This window comes from Temnothorax americanus, unplaced genomic scaffold, assembly GCF_048541705.1.
Source record: "Temnothorax americanus isolate GAGA-0224 unplaced genomic scaffold, ASM4854170v1 Scaffold3, whole genome shotgun sequence".
Taxonomy (NCBI): Eukaryota; Metazoa; Arthropoda; class Insecta; order Hymenoptera; family Formicidae; genus Temnothorax; species Temnothorax americanus.
Window position 1 is genome coordinate 6,167,277 of NW_027509442.1, and position 14,733 is coordinate 6,182,009.

General features: G+C 39.3%; 4 protein-coding genes and 1 long non-coding RNA gene across 10 annotated transcripts; 2 read left to right on the plus strand and 3 right to left on the minus strand.

Annotated features, from left to right (window-relative positions):
* Nucleotides 1-34: 34 nt before the first annotated feature.
* Nucleotides 35-3,911, minus strand: Crk (Crk proto-oncogene, adaptor protein). Of its 3 annotated transcripts, none has more exons than XM_077411182.1 (3): nucleotides 3,295-3,911; nucleotides 2,411-2,766; nucleotides 35-2,331 (listed from the first exon to the last, which is right to left on the minus strand). In XM_077411182.1, exons 1-3 carry the CDS (start codon nucleotides 3,327-3,329, stop codon nucleotides 1,859-1,861), a joined length of 864 nt encoding a protein of 287 aa, XP_077267308.1. In that variant the 5' UTR covers nucleotides 3,330-3,911; the 3' UTR covers nucleotides 35-1,858. The 3 variants fall into 3 exon arrangements, with proteins under 3 accessions (XP_077267308.1, XP_077267310.1, XP_077267309.1); XM_077411184.1 differs by lacking the exon at nucleotides 3,295-3,911 and adding an exon at nucleotides 3,053-3,251; XM_077411183.1 differs by lacking the exon at nucleotides 3,295-3,911 and adding an exon at nucleotides 3,017-3,251.
* Nucleotides 3,912-3,931: 20 nt separating this feature from the next.
* Nucleotides 3,932-9,398, plus strand: LOC143900152 (uncharacterized). Of its 2 annotated transcripts, none has more exons than XM_077411160.1 (8): nucleotides 3,932-4,516; nucleotides 4,643-4,955; nucleotides 5,736-5,889; nucleotides 5,981-6,123; nucleotides 6,302-6,498; nucleotides 6,572-6,959; nucleotides 7,037-7,267; nucleotides 7,725-9,398. In XM_077411160.1, exons 1-8 carry the CDS (start codon nucleotides 4,427-4,429, stop codon nucleotides 8,171-8,173), a joined length of 1,965 nt encoding a protein of 654 aa, XP_077267286.1. In that variant the 5' UTR covers nucleotides 3,932-4,426; the 3' UTR covers nucleotides 8,174-9,398. The 2 variants fall into 2 exon arrangements, with proteins under 2 accessions (XP_077267286.1, XP_077267287.1); XM_077411161.1 differs by having other exon boundaries at nucleotides 4,658-4,955.
* Nucleotides 8,275-12,654, minus strand: Rush (pleckstrin homology and FYVE domain containing family member rush hour). 3 transcript variants are annotated; one of them, XM_077411185.1, is made up of 8 exons: nucleotides 12,420-12,654; nucleotides 11,810-11,874; nucleotides 11,371-11,508; nucleotides 11,172-11,235; nucleotides 10,637-10,762; nucleotides 10,415-10,521; nucleotides 10,071-10,331; nucleotides 8,275-9,792 (listed from the first exon to the last, which is right to left on the minus strand). In XM_077411185.1, the coding sequence occupies exons 1-8, from the start codon at nucleotides 12,433-12,435 to the stop codon at nucleotides 9,763-9,765; spliced, it is 807 nt and encodes a 268-aa protein (XP_077267311.1). In that variant the 5' UTR covers nucleotides 12,436-12,654; the 3' UTR covers nucleotides 8,275-9,762. The 3 variants fall into 3 exon arrangements, with proteins under 3 accessions (XP_077267311.1, XP_077267313.1, XP_077267312.1); XM_077411187.1 differs by lacking the exon at nucleotides 12,420-12,654 and adding an exon at nucleotides 12,087-12,402; XM_077411186.1 differs by lacking the exon at nucleotides 12,420-12,654 and adding an exon at nucleotides 11,987-12,402.
* Nucleotides 12,655-12,964: 310 nt separating this feature from the next.
* Rnasek (Ribonuclease kappa) lies at nucleotides 12,965-14,404 on the plus strand. The gene is made up of 2 exons (XM_077411188.1): nucleotides 12,965-13,272; nucleotides 13,700-14,404. Exons 1-2 carry the CDS (start codon nucleotides 13,204-13,206, stop codon nucleotides 13,919-13,921), a joined length of 291 nt encoding a protein of 96 aa, XP_077267314.1. The 5' UTR covers nucleotides 12,965-13,203; the 3' UTR covers nucleotides 13,922-14,404.
* LOC143900166 (uncharacterized) lies at nucleotides 13,171-13,806 on the minus strand. Its single transcript, XR_013257726.1, has 2 exons — nucleotides 13,680-13,806; nucleotides 13,171-13,379 (listed from the first exon to the last, which is right to left on the minus strand). It is a non-coding gene; the product is annotated as an uncharacterized LOC143900166 (long non-coding RNA).
* Nucleotides 14,405-14,733: the final 329 nt, after the last annotated feature.

Consider the following 14,733-nt stretch of genomic DNA (forward strand, 5'->3'; position numbering starts at 1 on the left):
ATTGGAATATTGGTAATTAAAGATAAAATATACATAATGGCACATTCCAAACTTTGTCTCATCTTATACAAATACATGGTCGATTCTCGTAATGCTGCCAAAGAAACTGCCTATTATATTATCTGTTGTTCAGCTTGCCTTACTTCACATATCAAAAAATTGACAAAAAATATATGTATAAATTGGACCATTTTTTTATTTTATCGTATTTTAAACATTAAACGGAAGAGAATCTTGCCTAAACGCATTTATTGATATGGAATACTACCAGTTTTATTAATCTTAATACTGCGCACAATTTTAGGAAGATTACGGAGAACTTATGCAACTTGTGACTACAATGATGACGATGATGGAAATGTCAAATGCACGTAGTAAATTAAAAAAAAAATCCGAGTGATGGAATATATTACGCATCATTATCTAAAATCATATTGCGAAAATATAATAAAACGATAAATATAATCAATAGTATACAAGTTCGCTTTTTTTCTTAAATAGCACGTATTACACAATGTATGAGAATTTATTGTATAATCCCGATATAAGATGGTTTCACCATATTATTTCAATAGCAGTACAATAGTCGATAATTTTAGAATTTGTCCCCAATGAAAATTTCATTAAAAACGCAATATTCATTTAAGAATATCTGCTATTAAAATAATTCCCACAATAATCAAAGTATCCTGCATAAACTATGAACAACTTTTCGATACAATTAACCTTTCCATCATTATATATAAATACAACTTTCTAGCACAATGTGTTGCTCCAAATTGGTGGCACAACCTATGGCTAACAGGTATTTTATGTACCATGACATCGAGGTTTTGTAGCCTGTGGAACAACTGTACTTCTTTCAAAATATTTCAAAATGCCTCGGATATTTCTTTTAGAAGTGTTAATAATAATAAAGTGAAGTAATATATATCAAGCAAGTATATATACAGTATGCTTTTATCATAGTCACTTATGACTAGAAGACATTATGGTATATTCGGTGCAGAATATACTGTTCCACAACTTTAGGAATATAACTGTAGCATTTGCTAATAAAACATTTTAATGAGCACACACATACTTTTTTCCCCATTGTAATATTTATAAATAAAAGTGATAAATTACATTTATCAATAATCTTCTATAAAATCAACAAATCCATGATGAGAGGTCGTTGAGCGTAGATGAAGAACTGTGCGTGTACCGAACCATTCATCTCGAGCACTAATAAATTTCTAAATAAACAATAAAAACTTATACATACGTGAATGTTAAACTAGTGCGCTATATTAATATCTATATAAGAAAAATGTAGAGTATCATATATGTAACATGGTAGCTACATATATAAATATAACTGTAAATTAAAACCATTTAGTATATATCAGAGCATATATATCTTATACTGTGCTAAAAAAAAAAAAAAAAAACTATTTCTGAAACATGGCTTTAATTTTTCATAAAATAAAATTGTATTAATATATACGATTAATACGTATTACATCTAAGAATAACTTCATAAAATTATGCTTGTGCTTTGGGCAATTAGCAACATATAATATAAAATGATGAATTGACGCGTGACTAAATTAACATACTGCAGAGATACTAACGCAAATCTCTAAACGTTCCTTACGTTTCAACATATTGCACAAAAATCTAGGATTCGTTCTCGTAGTATATTACATGCAGCAATGTAGAATGTACAGTTGTTCAGACTTAGGCGTAAACACATCTTTGAAATGGCACATATAATAGACGTTATCGGTAATCCTAAATTTTGATAATATAGGAGGTGTCTCTCTCTTTCCTTCGCGTCGCACACGCGGCGCCCATCACACTCGGAGAATTTCTGTTAAATCTCCTGATTGTCTTCACCAGTCTCATTATCTACAAATTCCACGTGCGTAAATGGGAAGTGCCCGACCTTGCCGTGCAATTCACCTTCCCACTGGCCATTGATATTAGTCTTTGTCACTTTTATCATATCACCTACTTCTAATTTTAGCGCGGTTTTATCGTACGCGTTCGGCACTCTCGCCTGTTTCACTTTGGCAAAGGCCGGCAGTGTTCTCTGAATGTTCGATCTTCGCGTTACGGTCGCCTGTCCCGTCGTTTCCGCATGAGACACCTGCGACGTAGGCCCTGAATTCGAATTGGAACCGGAGCTGCCGCCGCTCTCAGGCCGCGAGTTATTCTCTATTATCATATGACTATCGTCGTCGTACTTCTGAACGTACGGCACCGGTATCGAGCCAGTTTGGCCGACACTGTTTCTAGCTGTCCACCACTGTTCCTCATCTTTCGATATTACAGTGAGTATATCACCTGCGTAACAAGCGCTTCATTAATATGACTATATAGAAAATAGAGAGGAACTAGAATATCGAGGAAATCGATTATGTACCTTTCCTAAAGGGTAAGTCCTCGGAATCGTTGCCTTCGAAATCATACTTTGCAATTACCCTCTGCGTTTTCTTTGGCGCTGGCCTGATTAGGGGCGTAGTATCTAAGTAGTGAAGCTTATAAAAGGCGAGAAGACTTGGAATATCTGGAAACATCTGATCCCCAATCCGATAACGAATCTGATCTCCCTGCTGAATCTTATTGATGATGTAGTGGCTAACTTTACTGTCCTCCCTCACGCACAGCACAAAGTCGCCGTGTATGGAGGTGCTGTCTCGTACTAAAAATACACCACCTTCCTTCTCGCCCATCAATAAGTCAGACGCATCCTGTCGCGACATAGCGCCAAAGTACCAGCTAAAAAAATAAGAATCAAACGGTTAATACGATACGTTTCGCTCAAGAGTGCCAAGGGAAATAGTAAATTTCTCTCACAAACGGAAAAACGTAAAACAAAAACTCAACACTGTCTCCAAGTATTAAAACTTTAAGCAACCAAAAACACTTTCTCTCTTCATTTCTTTCTAGAATAAAAATAAAAAAGGAAGAGAGAAGGCATCAAGATCTTAATTAACTTTAATTAGTGTTTAACGTAAGAGTGTCTAACGTTGAAAGTTGAGTGCCCGCATAAAATCAATCTGACCGAAACACCCGAGAAACTTTCGCGTCGCACTGGACCAAAAGACGAGGATCTATCCTAGTGCTCCGATATCCAAGCACTAATCGCGAGAACAATCGCACGGTTTTTGCCGCGACCAGCCGGTTACGTGACGCGGCGGCGATCGCACGCAATTTCAAACGCCATTACGCCAATATAACACTTTAATGCGGGCACGGACACTCGGCTCCCGATGAATCAAAACATGGGAATTCTCCCGCACGCACCTCGACTTGTCATACTGATCGAAGGTCGCAGCCATTGTCGCGCCGATCGGGGGGGGGGAGGTCCAGGAGCGAGAGACGGCAGCCTCTTCCTTCGTCAATTGTCAATTAATATATATCACGGGGCACGTCCGACCGGGTGGAGGGAAAGAGAGAGAGGGACTCGGCCGAGCTCCCGCCTCCCGCATAGTAAAGGGGGGCACGGCGAAACGTTCGGCCGGATCCGCGGGGATCTGTGTGAATCGGCCACGCCGAGAAACGCGACGCGCCCGTATTTCCTCCGGCGGGGCGAGGCGGAGAGGGGGGCGGACCCTCGGGAACGCGGAATCAACACTTATTTCACCGGCGACACCCGTGAGGAAACTATCGCTCCGCCGTCGGACGTTCCCTGAGCGGCGCGGTCTCGCGGAAGCAGCGGGCCGTCGGCGACATGTCGGCGAAGATCCGCGCGTGCCGCGTAGTTCACGTCGGTTTACGTCCGCGGGCGTTTCCCTTCTCCGTCCGTCTCTCCCGTTTTAGGACCCCGTCGCGAAACCGCCACGTGGTGCTCGGTACGTCGGCAGCACGACGTTCACTCGCGGCGCGAAGGACCCGTGAAGCGAACGGCGAACTCACAAAAATGGTCGCCGAGCGTGATATAAAATACGACATTCGTCCTCTTAAGGGCGATTCGCAATGCGCCGCCCGCCGCGCGTGGCGCGTGTTTTCCTCAGTGAACGATCCGCATCGCGCGATGCGGGATGGGATGCGGCGAAAGTCGACGAAAGTGGGCGGGCAGTGGGCCGAGTGCGAAGCGAAGCCACGGCGCCCGGCGCCGCTGATTGGTCAAATTTCAATCCAATCCGTGGTTTGATAAAGTTCTGTAATTCACGATCGCTCCGAGAGAGGTCTTCACCGTCCTTCCTGCGCTGCCCGTTAAATGTTTGGAATAGTTTGAATGTGTTGTTGTTCTAATTACAATCGGACTTGAATGTTTTTTGACAGCTTTTATTTCGCGTCGTTCTCAAGCTTCCGCGCCGATCGAGAGAACGTGTCGCGAATGAGCGACTGGCGCGCGTCGCGTACCGCATGATCAATATTAATTGACGCAGGTTTGTCGTCGCTCGCGGTGCGAGAAATCTCTGCTGGCCAAAGAATGGCTGTCAGCGCGTCCTTCCATCGAAACGTTTTTTTACTGAATCAGTTGGTCCCGCCGGATCATGACTTCCAAAAAGTTTTTCGCGAGGTAAACACCTTTGCTTCTCTCTGTTGTCATCTCTCTCTCTCTCTTTTGCCGATTTACTTTCGGAACTTATTTTCCATACGCGTCACTTTCCTCGGCTTTCACCGGTAACGATATGACGCAGCGAAGATTTGTGTGTTGCAGGGAATGTTCGACAAGCCAAATACCGCGGGATTTATATACGTCTCGCATTATCTGCTGACGATATACGACTCGGAACGTTTTAAAAAGTTAGTCGAATGGCCGGTAATTTGCAAGAAGACCGAGACCCAGTATCGCAATAATGTCAAAGACTATTTGAACGGCATTGCGTTGGAGAATCCCGACATAGGATTCCCACGCGTGGTCACTACGCATTTGCATCACGCAAGTGGTACCAAGTTTATGTCTATAATGTGGAAACTGTCGCAGCTTGCGCTGAGGACGTATATTAAGCGAGACGGTAGGTATCCAAGAAACGAAATGTTGATGGCTCAAATAGTGGAATCTGTCGAGAACAAATCTTCAAAGTGGCTGCTGCCAATTTTGTTGACAGAACGCTAGCAGAAATATTCGCAATCTGCTAACAAAATACAATAGATTGACCGCAGAAATGGAGCAAAATCCGTTTCGCTTGAATGATTTATTTAAATATGTATTTAAATAATTCCGTTTAAATGTGTATATGAAATAACAGATTCTGCTTGGTTTCTGTTAACGATCTACTGTCAGATTATTGATAAGCTCTACCAGCAAAGCATAAATTTTATGCGAACGGGCGATGCCAGACCTGTTGTAGTATTTAAGCAAATTTGTTGCCAATCCATTGTCGTACTGGCGGACAGTTTGCTTACTGGGAGTTTATACTAAATATTAGTGGTTTGTCAACGGATACGAGCGGAACGTCGTGGCAGATTGACATCGACATAAAACTTACCACCAGAGTTTGTTGACATAATCCGATGATAGATTGTCAGCAGAAACCAAGTAGAATTTATTTTGCAATGATATATTCCAATTTTTTACTCCAAATTCTGCTTGGTTTTTATAATTGATCCGCCATCCTATCCTGTTAACAAATTCTTTTATATTTCTGCTGATGATATTTGCAACAAACACTTTGCAAAATCTACTTTTAACAGATTTCGCTATTTGTATTGATATTGCTTGTATAATTTTTTATATTTTTATACGCAAATAAAATTCTGGTCATAATATATCCAGTTATTACCTATTGTTTCAGGTACATACGAAGTTATATTTGCACCAAAGCCAGGTCTTGCAAGCGACTTAGTTAAAACGTACCTACGGCAGTCCAAGGCAAATGTCACTTGCAACACATTGAGTCGTCATCGAAATTGCGTACAAATGGAAAAAGCTGCAAATTTCACATTGGCGTAATACTTTCAAACTCCTCTTGATGCAGTAAGATACAACCAAGATTAAGATCTATTACAAATTCTCTAAATTCTTTTATTCCTACTTTAGAGAGGAGAGAGAACATCTGGCTAAAGTTAAAGCAGAATTGTTCGACAAAAAACAATCTGTGGCAAAACATGTGTCTGCAGCCCCTGTTGTCGAATCTATAAAGCAATATTTGACGAATGTCGAAGCTACAGAGATCCTATCAAGTTAGAATCATTTTTTTAAATATTTATTTTTTTTTTATGTTATATATTATTTTATTTTATATTATATTATTTATATTATATTATTTGTTATATATATATTTATTTTTAATATATAAATCCTGTGTCGAGAATCTTGCACGTTGTACGCGTGAAACTAATGACCGCACATGGGTTTTAGTGTGGAAAAATAGTTTAGACGAAAATATACAATACATACGAAAACGGAACGCGTTGTTGAAGGATCTAGAAAGAGTGTGCGAGAACATAAGTGGCATAATATCGAACCTATCGAACGATGCGAAAGCACTGGATAGCATGCAGCTGGAAATCGATTATTCTCTGATATCGGAATTACCGTTTCCACCTGACGTTCGGGTAAAGTTGAATATTAAATGAGTATTGTAAATGTGTAAATGTATAATTTTGTTTTTTTTTCTTTTTTTTTTAGCATTATCTTTATCACTTGTATAATGATGACAAATTGGTATATCACAATTTCATTTGTCTGCTCACTTTGGTACTAAATCAAATGTATCAATGGCTAAGGAGAGGAGCCTTAGTAGACCTATCGCAGTGTCTCTTGCAAGTGAAGGCGAGTGCAGAAGACATGAAATCCATGTGCGATGTATTCAAAATTTTCTTGGCAAGCATGATAAGTTCCACGGAGGAGTCGCAAAGTGTTTTATGCGCGAAAAGTATAGAGCGCATACCCGAAGAAAATATGTTGCCCTTCGTAAAAAGCGTACTCCTTATGCCCTCGCCTATTATCAAAATTAATACTAATTGCGCGAACGAAAGAAATGATACACAATTATTGCAGTTTACTCCGGGTGAAAGTAAGTAGAAACAACTGTAGATTATAATGTTTTAAATGATCGTTATCGTAATTAATATATTATTCGTTCTTTTACAGTTAGACATAAATCATTATTTTCGAGATACACACGGCACAATCAGAATCACACGCCAGATTTAAAAACGAAATTCGTATCGCGCATCAACATCGACACCGTATCATCGGCCAGTAATGAAAAACAAGGATTGAATACTCGTTTTATGACACCTAAAGTGAAACAGTTCTGTAAGAGAACAACAGGAAAATACTCCCGATTATTTTCTACATGCGTGAATAAAAATATCAAAGGTATGTAGAAATCCTGTTTGTGATAATACTGTTATTGAATTTTTTATAATTACATCAAGAAAAACCATATGAAAGGATAATAACTAAAAAGTTACTAAAACTAGACAATGATTATTTTATGACGAAGGAAATGAAATGAATTAAACAACATACCGTTGAAGAAATCTCATTATTGATCCTTTTTTATTTATACTTCTTTAAATTCGTAAACACATTCTTTTTGCGTTGTGTGCTAATAATGATTGGGTTCTGGGTGCAGGTCTCTGCAGAGTAGTGCAGAGTAGAATTAAATTAAATTAATTTAATTTTGTCATTATATATAAAATATCTATTTCAAGAAAGTTCAACAACTTTCTGATTGTCACCCTGGTACATATCAATAAAATTCAAGTTATATTCATATACTTATAATATAAGTACATATAATAATACATACATATAATATTTATTTATGTAGCCAATTCTAGCATGATGTCTCTGCCATCTACCGCGCTAGCCAATTCTACCATTGCAAATACAATAGAAGAAGCGTCCAGTTCATCGGATCTTAATTTAGACACCATAGCAAAGGGTTTTTTCAATTGGAGCGGAGAGTCTCTCAAAGCTTCTTCCTCATCTGTACAATTTACTCCGATAAAACGAAACGTTTCACAAGTTATGCCTCGACGACGAGTGAAAGATAAACTCGATCGCGAAATCAAAGTAAACAAACCAGAGTTTGACGAATTTACAGAGATACAATTTATAAATGACGAGAGCAAGGGCATAGTCGTAAAACATGAAAACGGTTCGAAAAGGCGGTCCATTAGTGACTTGGTGGAACGTTACAAAAACTTAGTGGAAGCTAGCAATTATTCTGTTTCAGTAAAGTTAGAAAATAAATGCGCAGAACACGAAGTTAAATAACGAAAAAGAAAAGGAAACGAAAATCTTTTTAATCTGTAATTTTTTCGACGCGCAAGATTTATCAATAATTTCCATCATTAAGAAATAATAGAAAATACTAGTTGAGAGTTCACTTAGTTTATTAGTTATTCATTAAAATCCTATGAATAACAAATGTAAAATTTGACATCTAACGTACAATATTTCATACGAATAATTCAGTATATTAGTGTGAAAATGCGTGATGTTTTGTTTCTTTAAAAAATAGCTCGTTCTAGAATAAGATGTCGATAAGAGACGATACAAAAGCAAGTTCGTTTTCTTAAAGATCTGTAACGGACACTGAAAACTTGCATAACGAAAGATTAAAGATTTCGATATGCTTAGGCGCTATAATAGTATGTTCTTCTAAAAAAGAAAGAAAGAAAAAAAAGACACGAGTTGGTACTAATATTTTCTATTTCGTGTAGTGGAACTTACTGTATAGTTTTTATAACATATTTATATGTATTTATATATTATATAGTTGTAGTCATGAAACATTATATTATCATGGTACAGACTAACATATATTGTTACAAAGTAATTTTATATAAAACTTTAAAAATGGTCTTCTGTACAAATGATATATTTTCGCCTTCTTTATCTGATTTCTCGTATCAGTGCGGTTTAGATAATGGCATATTTTATCTTATATATAAATTTAAAAACATTTTTTGCCTATCGTTTATACATTAATTGAATATTTTTTCCTCGAGATTCTCGGTACATCAATTCTAATAAACTAGTTAAATCTTTTGGTTACTATTGCCGCCCAAAAGATAATGTGTTGTTTACTATTTCGTCAAATAACACTCTTAAATTTATAATGATACAACAAGTTTATTCACAGATATCATGTTTGTGGAGTGCTACGTATTTACTTGTAACGTATTTGCAATAATAGGTAGAAAGAAATACATCAAAATACATCAAAAATGAGTTTTTACATTCCGAATTCTATGTTGCATTAAATGTTACGTCGTTTATTTATATATGATGATATTGATCAATAATGTAAAAAGGCACAATGGTGGCATATATTCTTTCTTAATATACGTACATTGATGAATAATGATGAAAAAGGTTTCAGAAAAAGAATCTAATTATAATTATTCGTTATATGTAATAACTTGTATCGATCGTTATTTAATTGTATGAACCAATTACAAAGCTTTGTTAATTTCTATAACTGTGCATTTCTGATTCTTTAGAAAAAATATTGGTACTTCCTTCTGTTTTTTCTTTCAGTCATCTATACATTTTTACTATTTCTTATTTTGCGTTAATAAAATGCAAGATTTTTATTACTAAAAATTGCAGATGTGTAAATTAGATACATGTATAATTATAACGCGTTTGTGAATTTTGGCGGAATTCACGTCATACGTAATCATCTTTCTTTCCAATCTTCCTTCTAACGTATTGTTTAGAAATATTTCTCGAATTATATTTCTCTATAAACTTTTCCTATTACTGATAATATAGTTCAATATTGATTTTTAAAAATAATTTTCTGTAGAATTTTCGTATCTCTTTTGTATCTCGTTCGGTACGATAAACAGTCATTTTCATCGGCCGAGCGTGGAATAGAATTTAGGCTGCAAGAAAAAAGGAAAATTCTCTTTACACATAATACATCATTAGTTTTACAGTATATATGTATAAATATACTACATAACATATTAAAAATGTAAGATCTCATAATACTAACATTTCTATAATAGCGAACGAGTAATATATAAGAATAACAATAATTAGTGATAGACAAAAAAATAACATATTTTGTTATAAACTTTCGGACAAATGACATACATATATGGATAAATTACATAACATTGGTTTATATCCAAAATAAGAAAAAAAACTTCTCAATTACCTCATCGTGATTCTCCTCCTTATTTCCGTCATCCTCGTCTCCAGAGCTGTCCCCTCCTGAACTATCAGCGGAATTATTACGTTGCGGGTCTTTGTTATTTAAGCCATCCCCGGCAGTCGTGGGTATAGCTTTGATTTTACTAGCAGCATCGTAACACTGTAAACAGACTCTGACAGCTTTACCATTTCCTTGCCCAGGCAATAATAGTTTTTTATTACTGCATGGACCACAAACTACCGCTCCGCATTGCCTGCAGTGGTGCTGAAATGAAAAGTGGTTGGTTCAGTCTTTCAACAATTATCCGAATTAATTAAATCAATAAAAATGTTCGGTTCTATCATTACCCGTCTGTTTAATACCGTGAACTGTGTTTTATTGCAGTGCATGCAAATTGTGGCTTCATTATCTGGCACCCAAACTGCTGCGTGGACTTCGACAGGCTTTTTGCCACCTAAAAAATATAGAAAAATAAAAAAGATAAAATCGAAGTCTTATATTCGCAGGATTTGGAGACTCATCGTCTTGGAAAATATACATATTTACGACAAAAGTGAATCCTTGCTTACTTTTTCTTAACAAATCTTCGATACATTTTGTGATATGCGCCATCCATTCTTGCTTTTCTGTTGGAGTAGCAGCATAAACAGCAAACGACTTTGTTACTGTCTTAATGAGCCATCCATTACGATATTCTATAAATAATGATCCAATACTATACTAACATTTTCTAGATATAAACACGTATGATCTCATTTGATTATTGATCCATATATTAACTTGATTGGGGGGGGGGGGAATCTCTATAGTAAGTGCGCCATTATTTCTCAAAAACAAAACTGAAAATATGCATCTCTGAAGTCTCATTTATTTTTTTTTTGAAAAGAAATCATCTCGTGGGCAAGTTTCCTCCGATTTCTAGCAAAACACGTTAACATTGATGTTCATGGATTTCTTTGCACGTACTTTTAAAATCTTCCTTCTAAAGGTTTTTCAAAGTATTCCAATTTCTTTTAAAGTATTTTCAAAGTATACGTAACATGGATAAAATAAACAGAGGTTGCAGTGCGCATATAAGTGTATTAAACAATATAATGTACTTACGACCTTCGTCCGCTAAAGACTCTAACTTTACCTCCTCCAGTGGTATTATATGCTGCTTGTTGTACTATAAACAAATCATTTTCATTATTATCAACATTGCTATTGTCCCTATCATCATTTTGCGTTGCTCGTTACATACAGAATTTACTCCGTGCGTCATAAGCTTTATCCGTGAAAGATAAATACTTCTTCAACGCACCTTTTTCTTATTAATCACGATATTGCCATAGACCAATATGTCGTTGAACAGGAAGAACTGTCTAGGCTTGGGCTTCTTCCTGCACATTTTCGTCAAGACCCCTTCACCCACCAGGACTCGGCCGGGTACCGCGAGCGGCTGTGAAAAGAATATCCATCGGTGAGTCGTCGCTACAATTAGCTACAAGCTTCTTCTTCCGAGCGCAAGATCTGGCGCTTGATTCCCCAAATTGGGAATCGATATAGCCATTGATAACCAATGTCAAAGTCATTAGGAAAGTACAAATAAAGGATGATGCAACACTAATCAGATACAAATTACGAGGTGCAAAGTTAGAAACGTTTCCGAGCGTGTGTGTGTAATATTTCACCGTGCGTACACATATAAACATTTGAGAAACTTGTGCGGAGTAAACTTCACCGGCATGGATCTCTCTTACCTGACCCGACCCGCCGAAGCAGTTTTCGACCATCGCGATACGCCTGGCATTGGCCTCGCTGTTTACTGAAACAGAAACCTCCCCGAGTACGGGGAGGAGAAAGATTAACGCGAGAGCACATTCCGAGTGTCTCACGCTCGAGCGAAAACGTCCGAGGCTCGTCCTTTCTAGCTGTACCTCTCACACCCCCGTCGAAATTCCATCGCTCTCTCTCTCTCGCGCGCGCGTCGACGTCGACGTCGACGTCGTCACGGTTTCACGCGTGGAAAGAACGTACCCGAGAGAAACAGGGGGTGGAGGGAGCGTGCGACCAAACGGAACGGGATTATATTATACTGTCCCAGAACTGTCGGGAGCTGTCAAAAGCACACGGCCCACCGAACACGGGGGAGGGAGGGAGCGCCCGACAGCCTCCGTGGACCGTTATCCCCGCGCGCGCGATCGCGCGAGAACGAGGGGGCCGCGCGCCACGGGGTCCGCCCGTTCGCGACCGCGGGACGCGCGTGGCCCTCCCCCGAGTCACCCGGACCCGCCCGGGCGGCCTCGCCTCGCCTTGTCGGCGGGACGCGCGATATTAATTAAATGCCAGTAAAACGAAGCGCGAACTAACCCAATCGGTCGACCATGATCCCATGAATCAGGGTTGACAACAGCAGGAAGCGTGAATCACGTCCCCAATACGCGAGCCCCGCCGAGCCCCGCCGTGATGTGCGTTGCGTCGGTGCCGTCGGCCGTCGGTGGTCCGGACTCCGGCGAGCTCGCTGATTTCACTATTTGTCCCACGTCCCACTCTTTCCGATCGGAGGAATTCGGCTCGGTTCGTCGACGTCCAGCTGTTTACGACGTGCGTACGTACGATCGAGACTTCGAGACTATCGAGAGAGACGAGAGTATAAATGCCGATAAATGTACCGTTCCATCGTACATACACAGCGTAATGAAAAGTTAGGCCTGTTCGTTTTTTAACTCAACTTGTTGGCAAAGTTCATCTTTTCTCTTTATCTCTCCAACGTGAAAAGAAAAAGAGAAAAGATGAACTGTGCAAGAAGTTCACAGTCAAAAAACGACAGGCCTTTTGGCCTTTTGGCTATACTCGCGCCGAGTTTCGATATCGATATCGATAAACATCGATATCACTGGCGCTCGAGGCGAACTATCGAGATCGCTTGGATCGCTGAACGTCACATGATTACAAAAACCCTCATCGCGGTGAATGATCGCGACGGGCGATCGGCCGAGGGTGTTAGACGACGACGACTTAGACGGGCACCTGGGACACCTCCGTTCACGTTCACGGCTAATTACTGCTGATCGCCGAGCGTCCGCGCGCGAAACAACGGACAGCCCGCAGTTTGGTTAGATTCGGCCACCCCGTGCGGACAATTCCGGTCAGGATGAAGGTCTGCGGGCCCAAGTACGCCCTGTGCGGCTTAGTGCTGTCCGTTTGGGGCATATTCCAACTGGTGAGAGATGAATCGCGCTTCTGCGGGTGTATTTGTATATCCAGGGATGAAAATGTCTGGGGTACGCTACCCAGTCAAGCTTGTCGAAAACCGATATTTCGCTGAACCTGCGCCAGAAATTTTGTCGTTGGAACGCCAGTAGAATTAAAACAGAATTTGACAATAGCCGATTGCCAACAGAAATCGAACGGGAAATGTCTTTTTATTAACATTCAAACGACGCGTTCCATTTGAACGGTTGTAAAATGACATTCCGCTCAGTTTCCGTTGGCGATCAGCCGTTGGATTATGTCGGCCGGCTCTATTGGCCGAACGCGAGTTTAACGCTGACGCGGTTAAAGTCAATCTACCGCAATACGATGAAATCTATTGGTAACCCGCTAGCGTAGAGCTAACGCTTTGCTCACCGAATCTTTCTCGCCCTCAGCTTTTCATGGGAATATTTTTCTACGTCCGGAGCGTGGCGCTGGTGGAGGATCTCCCGGGAGTGAAAAACTTCACCTCGATTGACGAGTTCTACAAAGTGGTGGACCGAGGGTACACTCAGAACGCGTACAACTGCTGGATCGCCGCGTGCATCTACGTCCTCACCTTCCTCTTCTCTGGCCATCAGTTCTATCTCAATTCCCGATCGTCTCTCAGCGTATAAGTAAAATAATGAAGACGTTGCGCAACAATGACGCGCTACCGCGGGTCCGATTTGTAATAATGTACATCTAGAAAAATGCAGCTTTCAAGTTAATTTCAAAAGCTGAATTATACAGTTATTCTATAATCGAGTTGTTATCCGAGCCCGATGTAACCCAGATGGAATGTCTGTGTTCCAATTGTTCGTACGCAAGTGCAGAAGAAGTATTTTTTGCCACCTATGTGTATATTATTCCATATTTCCATGTATCGGTACATTATATATATATATATATATATATATATATATATATATCAATATAGCTGCAGAAGCAGCATAGATACAAAAAACGGGAGATTATGTAATTCGCAGTGGTCTTGCTATGTCAGAATTTATTTTATTCATCGGTAGTGATATATATATATATTTTAGTCATCGGGTTTAAGGCCCGCCTATACTGTTACGTATATTGTTAATATGATTTAATAAACTAATCGTAGACTACGATAGCGTTTAATTCTTTCGACTAGATAAGTTGCAACGTGTTAATTTAAAGTTCTGTTTTTTACCCTAGAGAAAAAAGAGAATGCAAAATACGTGGAAAACGTTCATTAAATATTCGAAAACATAAATTTGTAATTTTAAGCTTCGTCTGCGCCGCTTGTTTTTTGCAATCTGCTTCATCCGGCCTTTCTTGCTTTGAAGTTTCAGGCGAGATATTTTAGTTTTTTATCCTATCCTGGGGCAAATCCGAAAACGCTGCGTCCTGCGTCTTAAAACGGAATTTATAAATCGGAAGAGGAACGCAGGAGTGAAACGCGATCCTTTGATTA